General features: G+C 46.7%; 1 protein-coding gene across 1 annotated transcript in view; it reads left to right on the top strand.

Moving 5' to 3' along the window:
• The window catches only part of LYL1 (LYL1 basic helix-loop-helix family member), a 51,308-nt gene extending 32,617 nt beyond the window's left edge, over positions 1-18,691 (top strand). Inside the window, exons 3-4 of the mRNA XM_040346505.1 lie at positions 9,861-9,952; positions 18,031-18,691. Coding sequence (XP_040202439.1) covers positions 9,861-9,952; positions 18,031-18,494 — 556 coding nt within the window. The 3' untranslated portion in view covers positions 18,495-18,691. The remainder of the gene's footprint in view (positions 1-9,860; positions 9,953-18,030) is intronic.
• Positions 18,692-25,486: the final 6,795 nt, after the last annotated feature.

Here is a 25,486-nt window from a genome sequence, read left to right as displayed (position 1 = left end):
ATCGGAGATGCAGGGTGTCAGACTGACACCCCGCATTACCGATCGCCGCGCTGCGCTCCCCCACGGGTGGGCGTGGCATTAAATCCTGCAGGACGACCAGGGACGTCCAGTCAGGATTTCAAAACCACTAAATCGGCCATAGGCCGGGCGGGAAGTGGTTAAGGGTGTCCCGGCCCTAACCCTCTCTCCCAATATAAATCTCTTTGCATTCAAGAAGTGTCTGGCACCCATGAATCTCCCTTACATTTCACCCACTATGCCTTGCAACCCACTCTATACAGAAGAATGTCAGCCGTCCCTGGCTCTGGAGCAGGCCCGGACTGGCCATAGGGCACACCGGGCATATGCCCGGTGGGCCTCGGATACCAGGCCGCCAGTTAACATTTCCTCACGCTCAGCCGGCCTCTTTGCGCCAAGATCGCGGCCGAATTCGCGGCAGATTTCCGCGGAGACGGCCGCATTTGTATTAGGCAGGTGTCCGGCCAGGTTCCCTCCACACTCTTAGGCAGCGGCTGGGCTTCTCCCTGTGCTGGCACGGCGGCGCCGCTCACCACGGCAGGCTCCACAGCCGCCTTCACGGCCGCCGGCCAGCCTTCTGCTCTAGCCTTAGAAGGAAGGAGGGCTTCATTACGTCAGGCCGGTCATGTGACCGTGAAGGGGGAGGAGCTGCTGGAGGAGGCCTGATGTCTTAAAAGGACCTGGACGTCTAGAAAGGTAAGTGACACAGTATGGCAGCCTGCCAATGTTTTTTTTTTTTTTTTTTATTATAACTTGCCTGTCAATGTTTTTTTTTTATATAGCTTACCTGTCAATGTTTTTTTTTATTTAGCTTACCTGTCAATGTTTTAAATGAGGAGTTAAATAAAAATGCCTAAACGACCCTGAAATAAGAATCTGATTGGCAGCTGTGGAGAAATACCTCCTGCTAGTAAATATATATTTTATTTTCATTGATATCATGAGATTTTCAGACTTCATCAGCTTCTTCTTGCTAGTTGGATCACTAGTAAGAAGAAGCTGATAAAGTCTGCCAGTCTCATGATATCAATGAAAATAAAATATATATTTACTTGCAGGAGGAGGTATTTCTCCACAGCTGCCAATCAGAACTAAATGGACTTCTTTAACAGTGAAAATGCAGTGATTCGTAGTACACAACTATGAATCATTGCCTAATTGGTCTATTGCTACTTTCGCACTGGATCCGTGTGCTGTTGGCAGTAAAACGCCGCTGTTTTTAGCGACGCTTTACTGTCCTTTTTGTGGCGCTATTCGGCCGCTAGCGGGGCACTTTTAACCACCGCTATCAGCCGAAAAAGGGTTAAAACCGCCAGCAAAGCAGTTCGGCAGCCCTGCACCTTGATTTCAATGGGCAGTAGCGCTTTAGGAGCGGTGCATACACCGCTCCTACAGTGCCTCAAAAGATGCGGCTGGCAGGACTTTTTTGAGCGTGCTTCCAGCGCACCGCTACAATGTGAAAGCCCTGGGAGACGCTTTTTCAGGGCGCTTTGCAGGCGCTATTTTTAGCTCTTAAGCGCCCTCAAAGCACCCCAGTGTGAAAGAAGCCTAAGTGCAGAATCATGAAATCTGGTTGTTACAGGTTACTAAACTCTCTAAACCAACCAGCAATGCTCTTGTACCCCTTTCACACTGGGTTACTTTGCAGGCGCTATAACGCTAAAACTAGCACCTGCAAAGCGCCCTGAAAGAGCCGTTCCTTTCACTCCAATGTGAAAGCCAGGAGGCTTTCACACTGGAGCGGTGCACTGCCACTCCTTACAGTGCCCCAAAGATGCTGTTAGCAGGACACCGCTCCTAAAGTTCCCTTGACCATTGAAATCAAAGGGGCAGCGCCCTTGAACCATCGGCAAAGCTTTGCAGCAGCGCTTTGCGGCCGGTTTTAACCCTTTCACGGCCACTAGCGGGGGTTAAAAGCACCCTACTAGCACTTTTCAGGCACTATTTTTAGTGCTAAACGCATGAAAAGGGCTGAAAAGTGCCTCGAGTGTGAAAGGGGCAAAGTGATGGTGTCAGACATTGTGTGAGAGAAGTTCTTGTACCCAAAAGGTGTCCTGCATTCACATTGGGCCGATTTGGCATGCGATTTGACATGTTAAATCGCATACCAAATCAGCAGCTATAGCCAGAAATAGTACTGTACGAATCAGTGTGTCATCGACTTTGCAGCGCCGCACCAATTCCCAAAAGAAGTTCCTGTACTACTTTTGCCGACTTCGGGGGCAATTTGAATAGACAAATCGCCCCCAAAGTCAGACTGCATTGCCGGTTTGAAATTGTGTGAGTTCATCTGAACTTGCATGATTTCAAACCGGCAATGCAATGCAGTCCGACTTTGGGACACCTTTTGGGTGTATATATATATATATATATATATATATATATAATATACAGTATATACATACATACATACATATACACACATATATATACCCCCTCCCACCGCTGTTTTAGTTGCGGAATTTGGTGCCAGAGAGTCTGAGCGGGTGGTTCCGCAGCGAGTAAGAGTCAGAGAGTGGCCGGTCAGCTGGTCGGCTCTGTGGGTGGCTGGCCAATCAACAAGCCAGCGGCCGGGGGAGCAGAGAGATGACATCTCTCACCGCCCCGTGCCCGCCTTGCATACCGGCAGTAATTTCCGCCCTCACTGTGCAGGCAGCAGGGAGATTACATCATCTCTCTGCTACCTGACTCTGACAAGCAAAACACCACCTTAGCAAGTGACAATCCACAACGTGTGGCAGGTGAGGTGGCAAGTGACAATCTGCATCTGGTGGCAGGCAAGTGACATTCCGCAACTTGTGGCAAGTGACATTCCGCAACTTCTGGCAAGTGACAATCCGCAACTTGTGGCAGGTGACATGGCAAGTGGCAATACACAATGTGTGGCAGGTGATGTGGTAAGTGACAATCCGCAACTTGTGGCAGGTGACATGAAAGGGACAATCCACAATGTGTGGCAGGTGATGTAGTAAGTGACAATCCGCAACTTGTGGCAGGTGACATGAAAGGGACAATCCACAATGTGTGGCAGGTGATGTAGTAAGTGACAATCCGCAACTTGTGGCAGGTGACATGAAAGGGACAATCCACAACTTGTGGCAGGTGACATGAAAGGGACAATCCACAACTTGTGGCAGGTGACATGAAAGGGACAATCTGCAACTTGTGGCAGGTGACATGAAAGGGACAATCTGCAACTTGTGGCAGGTGACATGAAAGGGACAATCTGCAACTTGTGGCAGGTGATGTCGCAAGTGACAATCCGCAACTTGTGGCAGGTGACGTGGCAAGTGACAATCCGCAACGTGTGGCAGGTGATGTGGCAAGTAACAATCTGCAACTTGTGGCAGGTGACGTGAAAGGGACAATCTGCAACTTGTGGCAGGTGACGTGAAAGGGACAATCTGCAACTTGTGGCAGGTGACGTGGCAAGTGACAATCTGCAACTTGTGGCAGGTGACGTGGCAAGTGACAATCTGCAACTTGTGGCAGGTGACGTGAAAGGGACAATCTGCAACTTGTGGCAGGTGATGTGGCAAGTGACAAACCGCAACTTTGCTTTTTAACAAAATGGGCTGCTCGGCTTAGAATGCCCGGGCCTATTTTTTGTCCCAGTCCGGGCCTGCTCTGGAGGGTTTCGTTTCCGTTAAGGAAATCTGTACTGCGACAAATATGTACGCTGCTGATCTGAAAAAACGTAGGTCTCTTTACTGTTTCTGGCTTTCATACCTTATGAGATCTGTTTTCTAGTTCTGTGTCAGTGCCTGAAAAAATATTAGGCCTCGTTCACACTTGTGAAGGGGGCCAGTAGTGATTACATGTGGTAGACCCAGCTGGGGGTTCTTGGCGATTAGCTGTGAGTCAAAGCAATGGGAGGCTGACAGCTCCTGCAGCTCATTGTGGCCGCTCACATGTAATTGCTCCTGGATCGATTATCTGCAACAGTCTGTGTCCAGGGCTGATCATCGCAGATAATTGCTCCTTGATAAACACTTTGGGGCAGATCCACAAAGAAAGTATGCCGGCGTATCTAGTGATACGCCGGCGTACTTTCAAATTTCCCGCGTCGTATCTTTGTTTTGAATCCTCAAAACAAGATACGACGGCATCTGGGTTAGATCCGACAGGCGTACGTCTTCGTACGCCTTCGGATCTTAGATGCAATTCTTCGGCGTCTGCTGGGTGGCGTTCCCGTCGTAATCTTGTTGAGTATGCAAATTAGCTATTTCCGACGATCCACGAACGTACGAGCGGCCGTCGCATTCTTTTACGTCGTTTCCGTTCGGCTTTTTTCGGCGTATAGTTAAAGCTGCTATCTGGTGGAGTACGCAATGTTAAGTATGGCCGTCGTTCCCGTATCGAATTTGAAATTTTTTATTTTGTTAGCGTAAGTCGTCCGTGAATGGGGCTGGACGCCATTTACGTTCACGTCAAAACCAATGACGTCCTTGCGACGTCATTTGGAGCAATGCACCCTGGGAGTTTTGATGGACGGGGCATGCGCAGTTCGTTCGGCACAGGGACGCGCTTCATTTAAATGAAACACGCCCCATACTCGCCGCATTTGAATTCCACGCCCTTATGCCGCGAGAGATACACTACGCCGCCGTAACTTACAGCGTGAATTCTTTCAGGATTCAAACCAAAGCCGGGTAAGTTACGGCGGCGTAGCGTATCTCAGATACGCTGCGCGGGTGCAGATCTATGTGGATCTGCCCCCTTTTTTTTAATACTTTTTATTGAGTTTTCGTGTGAAAAAAGGGTTACATAACACAGCCTCTGTGCATACTTTGGCTGAGATAACAACAACATTATAACAATCCTACAGATTTTAACCTCCCTGGCGGTATGATTATTTCAGATTTTAGTGCTAAAAGCGGTACCATTATTTGCAAGGAAATTTGGCGTTTTATACTGTAGGCCTGTAATTTTTAGGAATAACTCACTTAAAGCGGATGTACCATGGGAAAAAAATATTAAAAGCCAGCAGCTACAAATACTGCAGCTGCTGACTTTTAATATTAGGACACTTACCTGTCCTGGAGTCCAGCGCCGATCGCAGCAGAGGACGAGCGATCGCTCGTCTCTCTGCTGCTCCCCCCGCCATCCACGCTGAGGGAACCAGGAAGTGAAGCGCTGCGGCTTCACTGCCCGGTTCCCTACGGCACATGCGCGAGTCGCGCTGCGTCCGCCGATTGGCTCACACGCTGTGTGCTGGGAGCCGAGTGTTCCCAGCACACAACGGGCGACAGACGGGAAGTCAGAAAAACCCGTCTTTTGCCCGTAGCGTGTGGCTGGAAGTGGGTGCAAATACCTGTCTTTAGACAGGTATCTGCACCCCCCTCCCCCCTGAAAGGTGTCAAATGTGACACCGGAAGGGGGGAGGGTTCCGATCAGCGGGACTCCACTTTAGGGTGGAGAACCGCTTTAAATCTGACCAAACAAGAGTCTAGTAGGCATCCCGGGTATGATTTTTTTTTAAAAACAAAATTATAAATTATAATATAATAAATAATTATAAATAATTCTAACAAATAATAATATAAATTTAATAAAAATTATTCAATAATGTAATCAACTCAAAATCACTGAAATTTGCTCAGTTGCAGAATTGTCGCTGTCATTACTTTTATTTTGTTATGACGAATTTCCCCACAAATCGCTATCGCTCAATTCTGCAAGTGATTATAATTTATTTTCGCTGTTTTCTAGCTGGTCTAAAACCATTTTTGACATAAAGGGACACTTTTGGTTGCTATGGACAATCTACAGTTTGCAGAAAGAACAGTTTTTATTATATAAAAGAACACGTAGGGCACTGGGCAGACCACTAGGGACAAGGGGGGTGTGTATTTTTTACATACAGTACTGTAATCTATAAGATTACAGTATACTGTATGTAATGTGTTTGTTTACTTTTTTGAATTTGGCGCCGTTTTCCGCCCCTGTGCGTCGTAACGTCGCAGGGAACGGAGATCAGCGGCACACAGGCACTGTGTGAATCGAACGAGCACCCGCTCGCTCACACAGCGCGGTGGCATCGCTGGATCCAGGGACAAGGTAAGTAAACACTGCCTGTGGATTCAGCGAGGCGAGCCCGAGTCTGACTCGGGGATACCGATCGCAGCACAAAAATGTAACCCCGAGTCAGACTCGGGAATACCGCCATGGGGGTATAACTATTCTATAGAACTTACTACAACTTAAACTGCTTGTTTAATAAAATAAATAAATAAAGAGGTAAGGGGAAGGATAATGAATCCTGTTCTTCAGGTGACCATATCAGAAAGAGGTACTGAGGTTGAGGGTAACGCCTGAAGGAGAACCATCAGGTAGTAGCAAAATTAGGTCTTCACCGCTACAAGGCTTTTAGCTAAATTAAACATTCAAAGGGTTGCAAAACCTGTTGTGTTGCGTTCGTGATGTCTGGTTCTAACCATACGTGCCAAATTTTGTCAAACTTAGCTGGGCAGCTCCTGGCGAGATAGGCCGCTTTGTATAGTGGCACCGCTGAGTTGATCAGCGATTTCCATGTATTCAAAGTAGGTACCTCCATTTGTTTCCACTTTATGAGTAGAGCCTTTCTAGCATAGAATAATAGAAGGCCTATTAGTGTTCTGGTTGCTCGACAGTGGGCCAAGGAGCCCAGCAAGGAGATCGACACATTCAGGGGAACATGGATCATGATCAAGATTTCAATGAAGTTCGTGACCTCCGCCCCAAAAGAGCTGGATTCTGGGACAGGACTATAACATATGATTAAAGTCGGCATTCACCATACCACACTTCCAACAGTTGGAGGAGGAATTTGGGTACATTTTGGATAATCTTTGGGGTGACAAATAGATCCTATAAATCAGTTTAAATTGTATCACCTGATCTCTGATGGAGATGAGTTGTAAGAAAGGATACTCCCAGGCATCTTCCCAGTCTTCTGAATCCAGATTAAGGATCTCGCCCTGCCACTTAGAGAACAAGTCCTCCAGACCAAAGTGGACTCAAGGTAATAAAGCTTTGTATATGGTAGAAGTAGGTTTGACCAGAGGGGCATCTCTTAAGGTGGCATGATAGACACTTTAAGGCCTCATGTACACTGCTGCTGTTAACCAGTTCCCTACCGAGCCATAATAATATGACGTCGGCAGGAACTGTCTGTCCTTCAGAGTAGACGTCATATGACGTCCTGTGCATCGGCGGCCGCTAGGGGGCCGGTGTGTGCGGCAAAGCTCACGACCCGGTGTAAACACACAGATCCACCTCCTGTCAGAGGTGAGGAGACCGATGTGTGTTCTCAGAACAGAGGAACAAAGATCGGTCTCCTCCCCTTTTGAGTCCCCCTGCCCCTACAGCATAGGCGTGCGCACAGGGTGTGCTGGGTGTGCCTGGGCACACCCTAATCTCCCCATGTACATTAGCATTATCCAGGGACGGCACCAGGTGGATGGTTGGAGGTGCCAGTGGCCAGTCTAAATGCCCCCATTATATTAAAGGCTAGGTTCAACCTTAGGAACACATTACACCCGTATTTAGGGTGTAATATAATATGGTCTCAATCAACTGTCTCCCACCACCAGAGCCTCTTCCCTGTGACTGCAGGTGGCATTCATATGTGTTTAAACTTTGGGGTGCACACCCTAATGCAATAGGCTGTGCACACCTATGCCCTACAGTTAGAAATCACTCCCAGGGAACATAATAACCCCTTCAGCGCCCCCTAGTGTTAACCCTTTCCCTGCCAGTTACATTTACACAGTAACAGTGCAGTTTTATAGCACTAATCGCTGTATAAATGTGAATGGTCCCAAAAATGTGTCAAAAGTGTCCGATATGTCCGCCGCAATGTCAGGGTCACAATAAAAATCGCAGATCGCCGCCATTACTAGTAAAAAAGAAAAAAATGCCATAAATCTATCCCCTATTTTGTAGGCGCTATAACTTTTGCACAAACCAATCAATAAACGCTTATTACGATTAGGGTTGTCCCGATACCACTTTTTTAGGACTGAGTACGAGTACCGATACTTTTTTTCAAGTGCTCGCCGATACCGAATACCGATACTTTTTTTTAAATGTGTCCCCAAATGCAGCCATGTCCCCCCACAAATGCAGCCATGTCCCCCCACAAATGCAGCCATGTGTCCCCCCCATATCCAGCCATGTCCCCCATATGCAGCCATCGTCTCCCCCCCATATCCAGCCATGTCCCCCATATGCAGCCATTGTCCCCCCCCCCATATCCAGCCATGTCCCCCATATGCAGCCATTGTCTCCCTCCATATCCAGCCATTGTCTCCCCCCATATCCAGCCATTGTCTCCCCCCATATCCAGCCATGTCTCCCCCCATATGCAGCCATTGTCTCCCCCCATATGCAGCCATTGTCTCCCCCCATATGCAGCCATTGTCTCCCCCCATATGCAGCCATTGTCTCCCCCCATATCCAGCCATGTCTCCCCCCATATGCAGCCATTGTCTCCCCCCATATGCAGCCATTGTCTCCCCCCATATGCAGCCATTGTCTCCCCCCATATCCAGACATTGTCTCCCCCCATATGCAGCCATTGTCTCCCCCCATATCCAGCCATGTCTCCCACCATATGCAGCCATTGTCTCCCCCCATATCCAGCCATTGTCTCCCCCCATATCCAGCCATTGTCTCCCCCCATATCCAGCCATTGTCTCCCCCCATATCCAGCCATGTCTCCTTACCTGCATCCCGCTGCCAGCCCGACTGGTTAATACGCGCGGGGAACATTACAGCTTTGAATAGCTGTAATGATTCGCTCCGCGCTGCGTATAGACACTTCCCCTTGCTCCGGATTGGACAGTTCACCCGAGCAAGGGGGAGTGTCTATACGCGGCGGGGCGGGAAAGACTACAGCTATTCAAATGAATGCTGTAATGTTCCCCGCCCGTATTAACTAAGCGGGGATGCGGCGGGATGCGTCGTAGCGGCGGGATGTGGCGGCGGCGGCGGTGGCGGGGGGGGAGTATTCTATTTTGGTATCGGGGGTATTTTTGGGAGTACGAGTACTCCCGCAAATACTCGGAATCGGTCCCGATACCGATACTAGTATCGGTATCGGGACAACCCTAATTACGATTTTTTTTTTCCAAAAATATGTAGAACAATTCGTATCGGTCTAAACTGAAGAAAAAAGTTGATATTTATTAAATCAAAAAGTAAAAAATATGGTGTTTTTTCAAAATTGTTGCTCTTCTTTTGTTTATAGAGCAAAAAATAAAAACCGCAGAGATGATCAAATACCACTAAACAAAAGCTCTATTTGTGGAGGGAAAAAAATAAAGATTTCATTTGGGTACAGTGTTGCATGACCGCGCAATTGTCATTCAAATTGCAACAGCGCTGAAAACTAAAAATTGGTCTGGACAGGAAGGGGGTGAAAATGCCCTGTATGGAAGTGGTTAAACTCACATTTTTGTGAATTGAGACATTTTTTTTCTGTCCTTGAACTCCTCCAATGTTATGTGTTCATGCACACGTAGAAATTTTTATCAGTTTAGTAGCAGGCGAGTTTAGAGGATGTTTTCTGGATGCCCTAAACTGGCGTTCAGGAGAAGGAAATAACAATTCTGGCCAATGAAATAAATAAATGAATAAACTCTAAACTCTGCTAAACTCGCCTAAATTGGTTTGAAATAATGCAGCTTAGGTGAGTTTATAATGCTGATTTTCTCCTGTGAGGAGATAGAGCGTTTACAAGAAACCAGTTTGCTGCATGAGGCCTAAAAAGAAATAGTATTATTTTCAATGTTGCAAGTATATTATTTGATATATTCAATTAACGGAAAAACTATTTTTTTTATGTTTCTCTTTTTCAGTCCTTTTATCTGTGCCTCGAGTCTGATTCCCCTCTTTTCTGGGAGATTTAAGAGGAGAAGTCATACTGAAGTCGTGGAGCCGCCATTCTTAGGTATGCTACAGTTTCTTTTGACTGTGTGTTCACTGCTGTCCTCAGGATCATGGATCAAGAAGACTTGAGCATTGTGATAGGTCAGCGTTTCGCAACCTTTTTTCAGTCAAGGCACCCTTTAAAATTATGCACCCCATTCACACCCAAATGTAAAATACAAAACTTATGCCGCGTACACACGATCGGATTTTCTGATAAAACAAGTCCGATGGACTTGTTTCATTGGAAATTCCGATCGTGTGTGGGCCCCATCGGACTTTTTTCCAAACATAGAACATGTTTTAAATTCTTCCGATAGGAAATTCTGATCGTCTGTGTGGAATTCTGTCAAAGAAAAATCCACGCATGCTCAGAATCACGTCGACGCATGCTCGGAAGCATTGAACTTAATTTTCCTCGGCTCGTCGTAGTGTTTTACGTCACCGCGTTTTGGACGGTCGGAATTTAGTCTGACAGTGTGTATGCAAGACAGCTTAAACGGAATTCCGATGAAAAAATCCATCGGATTTTAGACCATTGGATACTCCGATCGTGTGTATGTGGCATAACAGTTTTACATAGCGCAACAACATCAACACACATAGGACAGCCAACCTCAGAGGTAATTAATTCTTCCAAAGTAAATACACCTTTGAAAAAATGGATACTTATTAGTATTCCAGTGCTTCTCTTCTCACTCAGTTTCTCTCCCTCACTCAGGTAATGTGACCCCAGTGCTAATGGAAAGGGACATAGGAGGGGCAAACAAGGATGCTGTGCAGGCGCCCAATGTCCTCCTTATCAATCAATAATGTCATTGGTTGTTGGGATGCCGGCAGCTGGAAGGTTGTAAAGGTGCACACTAAATACCTGTGGCTTTGTGTAACAGGCTTAACTGCTTCAGCGCCGGAAGATTTTACCCCCTTCCTGACCAGAGCACTTTTTACAATTTGGCACTGCGTCGCTTTAACTGACAATTGCACAACGTGCGACATTGTACCCAAACAAAATTTGCGTCATTTTTTCCCCACTAACAGAGATTTATTTTGGTGGTATTTGATCATCTGTGCGTTTTTTTTTTTTTTGCGCTATAAACAAAAAAACTGTGACAATTTTAAAAATAACACAGTGGGGGTTATTTACGAAAGGCAAATCCACTTTGCACTACATTCACTCCAGCAGGTAGTTTAAGTCCTTGGGCCTACAGATCATGGCCCAAGGCCATAAAGGAGAGACACACTAAACACACATCTTCTACAGGCAGAAGCTTAGGAGGTAGAGAACACTCTGAGAAGGTGATCCAAATATGTATCATCTTCCAAACCATACCCCACCCCTGAACAGAGACCTCGGGGATTGGTTGGTTCAGATTCATATCTCAGTGATTGCCCTTCCCACTCTAATTTATAGAAGCTGCTTCACAGTAACAGACAGAAACAATCAGCTCACCCTGCTTAGGGAAGACTTGTAGAGCCTAGAAAGAGATGAACAGTTGCTCAAGCTGATTACAGCCTTGGAACAAACTCACTAAATTTTGTTGGGGTCAAAACGGTCTAGGATAGGGTCCCTACGCACAAACAGGACTGGGGTTTTATCCTTCTCATACTGGACAAGAAAACATTATAATTGTTTTATGTGTTGCTGGAGATTTACCCTTATTTCCTGTCTAGTAAGGGCGGACAGGGTGTCAGAGGAAAGCTATCTAATGAGTCCTGGATAGAGATAAAAACCCTACAGCTTGTGACTTACTGTAACTTCTGTTCACCTTCTTGGAGCCAGGTAAAAAGAGCCCTTTGTAAGCTTCATGGCAGCCTTATCAGAGCATATGTAGATATCATGTGATTGTCCCTGGCACTTGGCCCCATAGGCACCTGGGAGAGAGGGGAGAGTTACATGCTCCCCACATCTGAAAGTACCTGGGTATTCAAGCAGGTAAACTGGGTGGCTTTTTCGCAGCATTTGCTCAGTTTCCCCAAAAAACACTATCTGGATACCTTTTTTGATTTATGAAGAATACCACTCTGGTCAATGTACAGGTGTACATGTCTTGATTACAAGTCTGCAGACATAGTTAGAATTGGACATACATAGTTAGTCTGTACATACAGTGGAAAATAGGAAAGGAAGATACTATTTTACCATTATAGGAAAATGTATATGCTGGATGTGGTTGGTGGTCCAAGAAATACTAGGAATGTGCAGATTGCACATTCCACCCTTTATTTGTAATTCCTTGTTGAGTCACCTTTTATGCTGGGACCTGTGAAGTGTGTACTGGCACATTGTAGGACTCAGGCCTAAGACTAGGTTCACACCTAACCGCTAAGGTGTTTTTTCACACATTAACTTGCATTGCATTAGGCAGCTTATTAAAAATGAATGGTCTGGCACACACCTCAGGGGTCCAGAAATTGGACCTGCGGCTTTTTCGACAGCACACTACATTGCAACACATGTTGGAGCGTGGCACACTGCAGCGTTACATACATCAGTTGGTAAGATGCGGCAATAAAATAATGGCAACATGATCTAAAAAACTCTGTACATGGTTGACTGGTTTAGTGTTTCAAACCCCACCTTAGTTGTGGCAATGCCACAGATTATGCTGTTTGTGGCTCTGCAGTGTCCATACATAACACTAAGCCACTACCTCAAGGTCTGATGGGACACACTGGTGACATAGTGACCAGAAAAGGAGGAATAAGCATAACAAAGCCGGAAGATGCGGGCCCCTGACACACCTAGACATGTCAGATGCTAAATATCCAAGCTGCACTTCTAGCTCTGCTAAAGAGGTGAAGACTGGATTCAGCAGATGCATGCATAGGTAAGTATAGTACGTATATTTTAACCACTTGAGCCCCGCGCTATTGACAAAAGACGTCAACAGCGCGGTTCTCAGGTGCCAAGTGGACGTCTTTGGACGTCATTTGGAATGCATTACCCGCGTGCGCCACTGGGGGGGCGCGCGGCGGGTAACCACTGTGCCGCCGCATCGCTGGGGACCCGATGCGTGTACCTGGCGGCCGCGATGTCCGCCGGGTACACGCGATCGTCGGGAACACAGCCGGTAACAGCAGGGACGTGGAGCTCTGTGTGTAAACACAGAGCTCCACGTGCTGTTAGAGGAGAGGAGACCGATCTGTGTCTCTTGTACATAGGGACACAGCATCGGTCACCTCCCCCAGTCACCCCCCTCCCCCCACACAGTAAGAACACACCCAGGCTACACAGTTAACCCCTTCCTCACCCCCTAGTGTTAACCCCTTCCCTGCCAGTCACATTTATACAGTAATTAGTGCATTTTTATAGCACTGATCGCTGTATAAATGTGAATGGTCCCAAATTTGTGTCGAAAGTGTCCGATACGTCCGTCGCAATATTGCAGTCCCAATAAAAATCGCAGATCGCCGCCATTACTAGTAAAAAAAAAATAATGAAAAAAAATCATAATTCTGTTCCCCATTTTGTAGGCGCTATAACTTTTGAGCAAACCAGTCGCTTATTGCGTTTTTTTTTTTTTTTTTTACAAAAATACGTCGAAAAATACGTATCGGCCTTAACTGAGAAAAAAAATTGTTTTTTTTTTTTTTAAATTGGGATATTTATTATAGCAACAAGTAAAAAAAAAAATATATTTTTTAAATTGTCGCTCTTTTTTTGTTTATAGCGCAAAAAATAAAAACCGCAGAGGTGATCAAATACCCCCAAAATAAAGCTCTATTTGTGGGGAAAAAAGGACGTCAATTTTGTTTGGGAGCCACGTCGCACGACCGCGCAAATGTCAGTTAAAGCGACGCAGTGCCGGAAGCTGAAATTTCGCCTGGGAACGAAGGGGGTTTATGTGCCCAGTAAGCAAGTGGTTAAAGAGACGCTGTGGTTGGGATAAATGGATTTTTGTTGATAAACCAGAATTTCTATAAACAGCTAACAAAAGGATTAGTTTTAAAACCTTATAAATAAATAGATTTGACCCAAAATTATTATAATTATCCTTTAATACCCTAGTGCCCAGCCCGCGACCTGGGAGCCGTATGCAGCCCTCTGCCACTTTTTCTGCAGCCCGCGGGGCTGCAGGCACAAATCTGCGTTTTCCTATTTCCCTGGTAAAGAAGTGATTTCTAGAAGTCTCATATAATATGTCTGCGGTCTCTGACCATCTCTTGTATGATGTTAGCAGTCTCTGACCATCTCCGATACCATGTCTGCAGTCTCTGACAGTTTCCTGCAACATGTCTGCAATCTCTGACCATCTCTTGTATCATGTCTGCAGCAACTGACCATCTCCTGTATTGTATCTTCAGTCTCTGACCATCTCCTGTATCATGTCTGCAGTCTCTGACCATCTCCTGTATCATGTCTACAGTCTGTGACCATCTCCTGTATCATATCTTCAGTCTCAGACCATCTCCTTTATCATGTCTGCAGTCTCTGACCATCTCCTGTATCATGCCTTTAGTTTTTGACTTTATCCTGTTGTGTTTCTGATGTCTCTGACATTTAATATTCACAGAATTTTATGTGCAGCCTTATGGTAATGTAGAGGACCACACTTGAGGCCCATCATATCAAGAAAGTTGACCGTCATTGCTTTGATAGAAGAGAGAGCTCTAATATAGTAGCAGCTTATGTATGTGTGTGGACATACCCAGATCTGGTTGTTTTCTGGATTCTGGAATTGAGTACACTGCTCAGTCTTGGTGGAGGACTGCACCTGGCATAGAATCGGAGAGCTATGTGTTTATTGGCGGTTGCCTGGAGGAAGATGTGGTCTTGTGGGTTTACAGATTCTGTTATCTATCAATCTTGTCTTCCGCTGAGTGATGTGTGATGTGTAACACATAAAAGTAGAAAGACCAGAGAGATGTGGGGAAGACCGACGAAGGAAGATTTCATGTAATTTCCAAATGTGGTGGCCAGCAAACCTGATGAGAAGCACAAAATGGGACAGTAACTGAGAAGGAACAGATATGGTTTTAGACATGGTAGATGTTTTTTTTTTTTTTTGCCGTACATACCGTTTTATTGTTATTCTCCCCCCGGCTTCCGGGTTCTGGCTCCCGCGGGAGTGGGCGTTCCTATTCAGAGGTTAGATGATTGACGTCTGGTGAAAAACTTCCCCTGGCGCATAAGGCGCGTCACCAGTTTTCCGTAACTAGCCGACCTGCGAGTCGGCTCTATACGGCGCTATGGGAGCTGTATATGCACACTTTATCCAATCCAATTTTCACTGCTCACTCTCATCAGATCCTACATAAGGCCTCGTACACACAATAGGTTAAACAGAGGACAACGGTCTGATGGAAACCGATCGTGTGTGGGCCCCATAGGTTATTTAACCATCGGTTAAAAAAAAGCCAACTTGCTTTAAATTTAACCGATGGATTCCTAACCGATAGGTCAAAACCGATCGTTAGTAGGCACAACCATCGGTTAAAAATCCACGCATGCTCAAAATCAAGTCGACGCATGCTTGGAAGCATTGAACTTCGTTTTTTTCAGCACGTCGTGTTTTTACGTCACCGTGTTCTGAAACGATCGTTTTTTTAACCGATGGTGTGTAGGCGCGACGGACCATCAGTCAGCTTCATCGGTTAACCGATGAAAACGGTCCATCAGACCGTTCTCATCGGATGCACTGATCGTGTGTTCGCGGCTTAAAGGGTCACTAAAGGAAATTTTTTTTTTGCTGAAATGACTGTTTACAGGGTATAGAGACATAAAAGTTAACCGATTCCTTTTAAAAATGATTAAAAATAGATTAAATTCAATCATATAATGTGCCTCTAGTTTCACTTTCGGTTTTAAACTGGTTTCATGTTTATGTGAAGTAAAGAGACACACAGAACAAAAACAAACAAATCCAGGGCAGTGTTTTGTTTTTAAAATGAATCTGATTAGTTCTGTTAAGTTTTAGACACACAGTAATGACAGCTTAGACCACCGTGAAAATCTCCCAGTACTGTGGTTATAAGGAGCCAGACAACCAGGAAGTGTGGAGATCACAGCAGAATTACAGCTGCTTCAAAGCTAAAAAGAACAATGAGGACATGAAACCAGTACTGCAGTAAGGTAAAGGAAGCTATTTAGCTAAAAAAAAAAATTCCTTTAGTGACCCTTTAAGTATATTAAGTGGTAACCATGCAAAGAAATTCAAAGACCATAGTGTAGCAATTCAAACATTAAAATATTTATTTCCACATCAATATGCTTACATCTGCAGAACAACAATGCAAAGCCCAATTCCAAGATGGCTGACCCTGTGCTTCCAGTTCTGACGTGCATCTGAGGTCACTTACAGACATGTTTAGTCGGCTTGACTTTTGCAAAGACTGTGGGAGCATAGGGGTGACATCAGGTTTAAGTATAGTTAGGGTTTGACTGAACTTCTACTTTAAAATGGGAGAGGGAGGGGTAGAATTAAAGCCTAACTCTGCAAAATAGGAAAATTCCTCCTTGCAGTGTGCCCCACTTCAAGGGTTAAAGAATATGTTACCCCGACATTTAATATTGCTGGTAGGTGTCTGTTGTATAATGTACTTGTGTTGGGAAAAAAAGTATCCTTTTTTTTTTTGTATTGCTTCCTTTGTGTGAAATACTGTACCTGATGATCCTGCCAGTCCCGCCAGGGCTGTCTTAAGGTATGGGCACCCAGGGGCATGGAGGCCCCATGCAGTGCCAGGACAAGGCCAACCGGGGCCAGGGCAAAAAGTCCAAACTGCACTCCCTCTTCCCTTAGGGCAGTGTTTCTCAACTCCAGTCCTCAAGGCGCCCCAACAGGTCATGTTTTCAGGATTTCCATTATTTTGCACAGGTGATTTGATCAGTTTCACTGCCTTAGTAATTAACACAGCTGTTTCATCTGAGAGAAATCCTGAAAACATGACCTGTTGAGGCGCCTCGAGGACTGGAGTTGAGAAACACTGCCTTAGGGTTAGGGTCAGCATGCCCACATCCCTGCATTAAACCATTGCGCCCATGGCATCCATCCCTCTTGCCCACTCCTTGTATCGGCCCTGGCCCTATGATAATCTTGCATTAGTCTCTGCCACTATAGGCTGGCAGGAGAAGTGACAGCAGCCCCACTCAGTACTCCTGTCAGGAGAGAGACGGAAAAGGACAGCAGAGCAAGGAAGGATAATAACCCTGGCGGGACTGCAGCCAGGCAGGGGAAGGCAGCCACTATTTTTGTAGGTTTTCTAGTACAGCCTTGACAGCTGTCTTTAAACACTGAACTGCAGAGCTGGAGCGGGCAGTAATGGGCAGAGCTGTGCACAGGAAAAGCTGCTTCCTGAGTCCCGACCTGCCCTGCCTCCCTTCCATGCAGTTCTGTATACACATATGATGGTCAGCTGGTAAACTGTGTTTTTTTTTCAGCTTACCAGTCCTTGGATGTTGTGGCTGCATTATGTTTACTTCAGGCTTTTCTCATTTTATTTTCACCTGGTGGTCCTGCCAGTAACATATGCCCAGTCCAAAGGTAACAGTGCTCCCTCACTTCAAGGTAATAGAGGGGAAATCTTCCAATGGGGACACTAAATCTGGTGACCTGGGGGTCCCCAAGGAATTCCCTTGGTTTGCAGGGATTTCCTCTCACTTCCTGTTTGGCTATAGGACAGAAAGTGAAGGGAAATCTCCGCAGATAGCGAAGAAAAAAAATCTGACAGAGGTTATTACCCTCCCTTGCTCTATCCAAAATGAAAAAATAGGTTTTGACTTTAGTTCTTCTTTAAGCATACAAGATTGATAACAAGCAAGGCTATGAACAGAAACTCCAAAGGCCATACATATACTAACAAATAGGGGAAGTGGCTGCTATGAGACCCTTTTCCCTCGGGCCCCATAGCAGCCACCTAGGCCTTTTTGGCTATATTTTTGCTATTGTATATGAGGACCTCTATATACAGTAACTGCTATGAAAGCAATTATTTTGTATCACTAGAGGAGATGACTTTTGAGAAGCCTCCTCGCTCCCTAATAACCTTGCTGTAGGAACTCATTGCACATAGATATGGTCCTGTTTAAAAGAAAACGTATGCTTTCATATAAAAAGTGCTGTGTTCCCATTGCCCATTTAACAATTTTTTCCCATTCCGCAGTCAGGCAGCCGCAGAAAGTCGCCCGCCGTGTCTTCACAAACAGCCGCGAGCGTTGGAGGCAGCAGAACGTCAATGGGGCCTTTGCTGAGCTACGGAAGCTTATTCCCACACACCCTCCTGATAAAAAGCTGAGCAAGAATGAGATCCTCCGCCTGGCCATGCGATACATCACCTTCCTGGTTACTTTGCTGAGCGACCAGCACAACCAAACCTCCAAAGCAGCTTCCACCAAGATGAGATACCCAAAGACTGTCTGTGACCGTGCCCAGAAAAGTCTCAGCCCTGAGGATAACCTCCAAGAAAAGCAGAAAGCCAAAGAGTTCCACGGAATTGTGTCCCCGTCGTCTGGCAGTTGTGGGGACAGTGTAGAGACTGAAGAAGATGAAGTGGACAGAGAAAGTGTTTCATCTTCAAGAAGCATGAATATGATAATAATCACACCCGAGGTGGGAGGAAGTCGGTGAGGGTTGGGGAATGAAGGAGAGTGGACTTCATCTCCTTCACAACTTTTGTTGATGGACATGTTCCTAATTTTTTTCCCCATAATTAGACAATAGTAGACTTTACTAAAGTGTAGGTCAATCATCTAAGGCAGGGGTGTCCAAACTTTTTTCAAAGAGGGCCAGATTTGATGAAGTGAACATGCATGAGGGCCGACCATTTTGCCTGACATTCTTTGAACCATTAAAAATCCCCATTGCCATGAATGCAGCCTCCACATTGCCATGAATGCAGCCTCCACATTGCCAGGAATGCAGCCTCCCCATTGCCAGGAATGCAGCCTCCCAATTGCCATGAATGCATCCCTTACCATTGCCATAAATCTAGCCTCACCATTGCCATCAGTGCACCCTGATCCATGCTCATCTGCAGCCTCGGAGGGGACAGGGAGAGGGTGGGACGAGCGCCAACAGATTACATACAGGAGAATCTCCTGTTTACTCGCCTCCTATGATAGACAGAACGTCATCCAATGGCAGCCTAGGAGACAGGACTTCCTAGTACAGATGGCGCTGAGTAAACAGGAGATTCTTCTGTATGTAATCTGATGGCGCTCGTTCTACCCCCTCCCTGTCCCCTCTGAGGTAGGGCCGATAAATACAGTATATATCTTTAGTGGCCGGGGGGGGGCAAAAGATATATATATATCCAAATTACCAGGGGGGCCACATTAAACTGGAACAAGGCCGCATTTGGCCGTGGGCCGGACTTTGGACATGCCTGGTCCAAAGTCTAACTAAGGTGTTGATGAGCAACCAGTCAGATATGGGGGGGTCACAGTTTGGCTGCTGCCACTTCTTAACAGCTGCAGATGACATTACTTCTTAAAGTGAACCTGTGCTTTGGCCATGTAGGTTAAATCAAATTGTGTACTTTACTGCCAACCTCCACAGCTACTTTTTTTTTCCATGTGAGAGCCTGAGGGGCCAACCACTGGCACTGCGGGGAGAAGAATGTGCCACGTGTTCTTCATACCTAAAAGTGGTAGGTATGTGACTTTTCTTGTTTGGCAAACAGAGTAGGGGCAGTCAATTGGAATGTGAGTATGTGCAGCTGTGGGGGTTGGCATTAAAGCAAACATGTTGCTTTGCACTACTGGGGCTGTCCACAGACAGATTGGGCAGTGATTACAGTAGGTAGTAGTGCCCAGAGGTACCCTTTTCTGTTAGGTGGACACTATGGGCCAGATCCACAAAGGAGTTACGCTGGCGTATCTATTGATACGCTGCGTAACTTCTAGTTTGCTCCGGCGTATCTTTGTTTTGTATCCACAAAACAAGATACGCCTGAAGCTGGGCTAGATCTGACTGGCGTACGTCTTAGTATGCCGCCGGATCTAAGGTGCATATTTACGCTGGCTGCTAGGTGGCGTTTCCATCAATTTCCGCGTTGAGTATGCAAATTAGCTAGATACGGTGATCCACGAACGTACGTCCGGCCGGCGCATTTTTTTACGTCGTTTCCGTAAGGCTTTTTTCGGCGTATAGTTACCCCTGCTATATGAGGCATATCCTATATTAAGTATGGACGTCGTTCCCGCGTCGAATTTTGAAAATTTTACGTTGTTTGTGTAAGTCGTTCGCGAATAGGGCTTTGCGTAGAATGACGTTCACGTCATAAGCATTGGCTTGTTGCGGGTTAATTTCGAGCATGCGCACTGGGATACCCCCACGGACGGCGCATGCGCCGTTAAAAAAAAAGTCATTCACGTCGGGTCAAGTAAAATTAACATTTTTTTATTTTTTTTTCTCAAAAAGAATGTTTATTGACACATATGACAACAATCACAGGTACAGGGTATTTGTACTAAACTAAGTCAGTTATTCCAGAAAATGTTTGGCATTGCATAGAACAATCCCCCCCCCAGACAAAAAAAAAGAGAAGGGGAGACCAGCATTATAAAACAACACATATAGATTCCCTCCGCACTCCATACAATTGGCATTATTACAGACGTCACCCACCAGACCCTAACTGAGCCCCATCCTCCACTCCGGCACCATGCTTTCGCCACCCGCCTCAGCATCTAAACCAATAGTCTCTCCAGGACCAATTCAAGAGGTGCCAGCCCAGGGGTATCTAGCCATGGAGCCCACAGGAGGTCAAACTTCCCCCGTCGGCCCCTGTGCTGGTAAATATACTTTTCCAGGCGTAACGTGACGCCCATCTGTGCTATCCATTCATTAATCTTGGGAGGCTCAACCGCCTTCCAATGATGAAGAATGAGTTTACGGGCCTGGAAAAGGGCCCTGCCAATAGCCTGCTTAGGATTGTCCTCCACCGGTATATCGTCCAGGATCCCCAGGATACAGACCTTCGGGTCCCGGGGGACCGTGGCCGAAAACACCGCGGAAAGAGTACTAAGAACCCCACTCCAGTATAGGTGTAACTTGGGACACCTCCACATTAAATGAATGAGGTCCCCACGGTCTCGTGCACATCTGGAACAGATATCATCTTCCCCCAGACCCATTCTAAACAATCTTGCAGGCGTGTAATGTACCCTCATCAAGATATACAATTGTGATAGACGCTGTGCAGCATTAAGTGAGCACCCCTGAACTGCCTGTAATGCTCCCTCCCATTGATCCTCCTCGAAGATACCAACGTCCCTCTCCCAAGAAGACAGCACCTTTGCGGGAAACCCCGGCAGAAACGAGGATAGCAACATGGAGTATGAATCTGAGATAAAGCCCCTAAAACATTTCACTCCCGACATGTATTGGAAGATTGGGGCGGAGGAGAGGGTCCAGGGGTTATCTCCCGCTTGGGCCCTAACGGCATGCCTGAGCTGTAAATAACAGAAGTGCATGGACTGAGGGAGTCCAAATCTCTCCTGCAATTCCGCAAAGGAGCGTAGCCTACCGCCCGAAAAAATGTGGACCAAATGTGTCACCCCTGTCCTTCTCCACCTTTCCTCACAGGTCAGCTGAGCCAATTCCTTATAATACTGATTTTTCCATATGGGGCTGTGCCTTGTAAAACCCTCAACATCCTGTAGCTGTCGTGCCTTGTTCCAAATTTTTTGGATCAAAGCATATGTGGGAAAGCGTTTATTAGATTTGGCAAATTGTAATGCTTCTAGGCCCATAATTACTGTATCCGCGCCTGTGGTGTGCCTCAATAAATCATTTACAGGATCCCTTCCGCGACCTCCCGACACCCACCGGGCAATGTGCTGTAATTGGGCTGCCAGATAGTAAAGCCACGGATTAGGGAGGGCGAGCCCTCCCAGTTCCTTGGGCTTCTGTAACTGTTCTAGTTTGATTCTAGGGGACTTGTTAAGCCAGAGAAAGGCCCTGAATAGGGAATTTATTATTCTAAAGTACTTCAGGGGGATTACCATCGGGGTATTATGAAGGATATACAGGAGCTGTGGCATAAAAATCATTTTTATAAGATTTACCCTACCTACTAGGGACATTTTCAGTTTTGACCATATTTTCGCCTTGTCTCTAATCCGGTTCAGTAGGGGGGAAAGGTTCAAATTAATATAATCACGCGGTTGTGGTGTGACCCAAACGCCCAAGTACTTAAATTTCACTGATACAGGGATATTCTGCAGCTCGGGTCCCTCTGGCGTTGTGGAGTCTAGCCTCATAATTGCTGACTTGGTCCAATTAATTTTCAGTCCAGAATATGACCCGAACCTTTGAATCACTGACATGGCCTCCCCTAGGGAGCCCGTCGTGTCCCCGAGCAGCAGCATAGTGTCATCCGCATAAAGCATAATTTTTTCGTGTATTTGTCCATATTGGAAGCCGGATATTAAGGGGTTGGAGCGCACCATCTCAGCCATAGGTTCTATGGCGATGGCAAACAACAGAGGAGACAGGGGGCACCCCTGTCGGGTTCCTCTGTGCAACGGGAATGGGGAAGATACTCTGCCCGCCTCTCTAATGACCGCCGATGGGGAGTTATACAAAAGTTGAACCCAGGATTGAAATATCGGCCCAAATCCAAATTTTGACAGCGTCGCCCATAGGTACTGCCACTCGACGCTGTCAAATGCTTTGTGTGCATCAAGCGACAGCAGTGCCCTATCCCCAAGATTGTCCGCCGGTGACTGCATGTTGAGGAAAAGCCTCCGGAGATTGATGGCTGTGGACCTTTCCGGTATAAAACCAGATTGATCCGGATGGATAATGGACGCTATGACCTTATTAAGTCTCACAGCTAATACCTTGGCTAGAATTTTAATATCGGTCTGGAGGAGCGATATCGGCCTGTAGGAGCCCGGGTCTAGTGGGTCCTTTCCTGGTTTAAGTAGTAGGACTATGCTCGCCTGTCTCATAGAGTCAGGGAGTCGCTGCGAAACCCTGGCTGAATTCAGTGTCTGGAGCAACCTGGGTAGGATTACCTCGCCATACTGCTTGTAGACTTCAATGGGAATGCCATCGTCCCCAGGTGCCTTGGAATTGGGGAAAGAGTCAGTGGCAGCAACCATCTCCTCCATAGTAATGGGAGCCTCTAGAGTCTCCGCCTGGGACTCCGTCAAAGACGGTAGCTCTATCCCCTGCAGAAAATCCCGAACCTCCTCCACTGTGTGGGCCTGCCTCGTGCCATAGAGCTCTGAGTAGAAATCCACTAGCTCGCCCATGACCAGATCTGGGGTATTCACCACCCTCCCCACTTTGTTGCGTATGGCCCCAATGGATGGGGATGACTCCTGTGAGTGCACTATTTTGGCCAATAGTTTGCCCGTCTGCTCCCCCTCCTCATAAAAAGCTAATTTGTTAAAGAACCTTTTCTTGTCTGCGGTAGAAGCCTCAATTCTGCTAAGCGCATCTTGAGCTGCTATCCACGCCTCCCGAGCACCCTCCCCTGAGTTGGCGATGTATTCTGCCTCTAAACGTTTAACCATGCGTGCAGCCTGCTCTCTAAGTGCATTTGTATTATGCTTAACCGCGTTAACCTCGGATATAAATATCCCTCTCAGGAAGGCCTTAAAAGCATCCCATGTGACCCCCGGGTCGGGGCCGTCTACATGAGCTTGCCAGTAGGTTGTTATTTCACGGCCAATTTTTGTGTGGGATGGAAAGAGATTCAGCCAGAAGGCGTTTAGTTTCCACGGTGCCCTTGGTAGGTGTGGCTCTGGCCTGACCCTCAAATAAAGCAAAAGGGGGGAATGGTCCGAGATACTTCTAGGAAGGTATTGCACTTTCTCGATGTACTGGGACGCATCCTGGGAGCATAAGCATAAATCGATCCTTGAAAGTGACATGTGGGTTTTAGAAAAGCAAGAGAACTGTCTCTCCAAGGGGTTCCTATTTCTCCAGGGATCCGTCCACCCCACCTCGTCCATGAACTTAGCCAAAGCGGGCCTAGCCCTCACTTGTCCGCCCAGGGGGGGAGGGTGCCTATCCAGAACCGGGTCAATTATCCCATTAAAATCCCCCACCAGAACAAGTGGTATCCCCGGGTGACTGAGCTGAAATGCCAGAAGAATGCGCATTATCGTGGGGTTAAATGGGGGCGGGACGTACACCGCCGCTAATATTAGGGTCAATTGGTGCAGTCTACAGAACAGAAACACAAACCTGCCCTCCTGATCTACCCTGGAGTCAAGCATTTGGAAATCTAGCGCTCTATGAATCATCACGCTCACCCCCCTGGAGTAGGATGTGTGGGTAGAATGATATGTCCATCCCGCCCAAGCAAATCCCATCCATGACACTGTCTCTGGGGTCAGGTGGGTCTCCTGGAGAACACACACCGCCGGGAGGTGCTTTCTAAGTGCAGTGGATACCATGGTGCGCTTGAGTGGTTCACTCAAACCCCTGACATTCCACGAGACCAACGGAATACCTGCCATCACGGAACCTCTGGGGAGCAAAGGCCCCCCTGCCATAGGTTGGATAAGGGTGCCCACCTGCCGAACTCGGCCTGTGATGGACCCCCGCATCCATCATACCAACACACATATTCATCACATATTATTGTACATAGCCCCAGTGCCCCAGCAGAGATCCGTCTCCCCATCCCTTCAGTCCAGCACGCTACAGTAAAAATCACACACGTCGCAGGAAAAATTGTGGAAACAGTCAGCATATCCCATTGTAAAAAGTAGCATGGGGAGATAAAGAAAAAAAACATTACAAAAGGGTTCCGTGTAGCGTGATACAGTACCGGTAGGTGAGACTGGCGGCATCCAGCATCAGTATCAGGACCAAGTATCAGGGACCCAGTCTCAAAGTAAGGAGGAAAATTCGTAGGTGTTAAGTAAAATTAACATTAAACACGCCCACATCTTTAACATTTGAATTCCGCGCCCTTACGCCGGCAGATTTACGCTACGCCGCCGTAACTTTAGAGGCAAGTGCTTTGTAAATACAGCACTTGCCTCTCAAAGTTGCGGCGGTGTATCGTTACGACGATACGCTACGCCGGGATAAAAATACGATCCGCTACGTGGATCTGGCCCTATATTGGAGATGCAGGGCTAAAAGTGCAGTCAAGCGTTTATAAGTAATAGTCATCATCTATGTTGGTTTCTACCATGCCTAGTAAAGCTTGGGCTTCTTTTCCTTCCAGTGGAAAATGTTCAAAGTTTGTGGCTATGAGGCCCTTTGTTTAGTAAGAGTGGGCAGTCATGTACAGATTGGACTACCTGATGCAACTTGGACTTCAAGATCATGTGAGGGATAAAAAGAGTACTGCATACCTTTCACATGACAGTATTTGACTTCCAATTCTGCTATAAGATACCCAAGCACATGGACGTCCGCAGAATTTTTTTCAGGCGAGGGGGGCATTATTTTAAGGTCACCCATGCATATAAAAAAATGTACATTCTCTGATTGGGCGGTGCCAGCACCTGCCGTATCTACACAGGAGGAGGAGCGGCAAAACGGCCGAGCCATCTCATCCGATGATCGGGCCGGGGGTGAGGGAATGACATCAGATGTGTCAGGACAGAGAGCAGCTGGCTGACTCAGAAGAAAATATGCGACCA

Source organism: Rana temporaria, chromosome 3, assembly GCF_905171775.1.
Source record: "Rana temporaria chromosome 3, aRanTem1.1, whole genome shotgun sequence".
Classification (NCBI taxonomy): Eukaryota; Metazoa; Chordata; class Amphibia; order Anura; family Ranidae; genus Rana; species Rana temporaria.
This window is presented reverse-complemented; position numbering and strand designations above follow the sequence as displayed.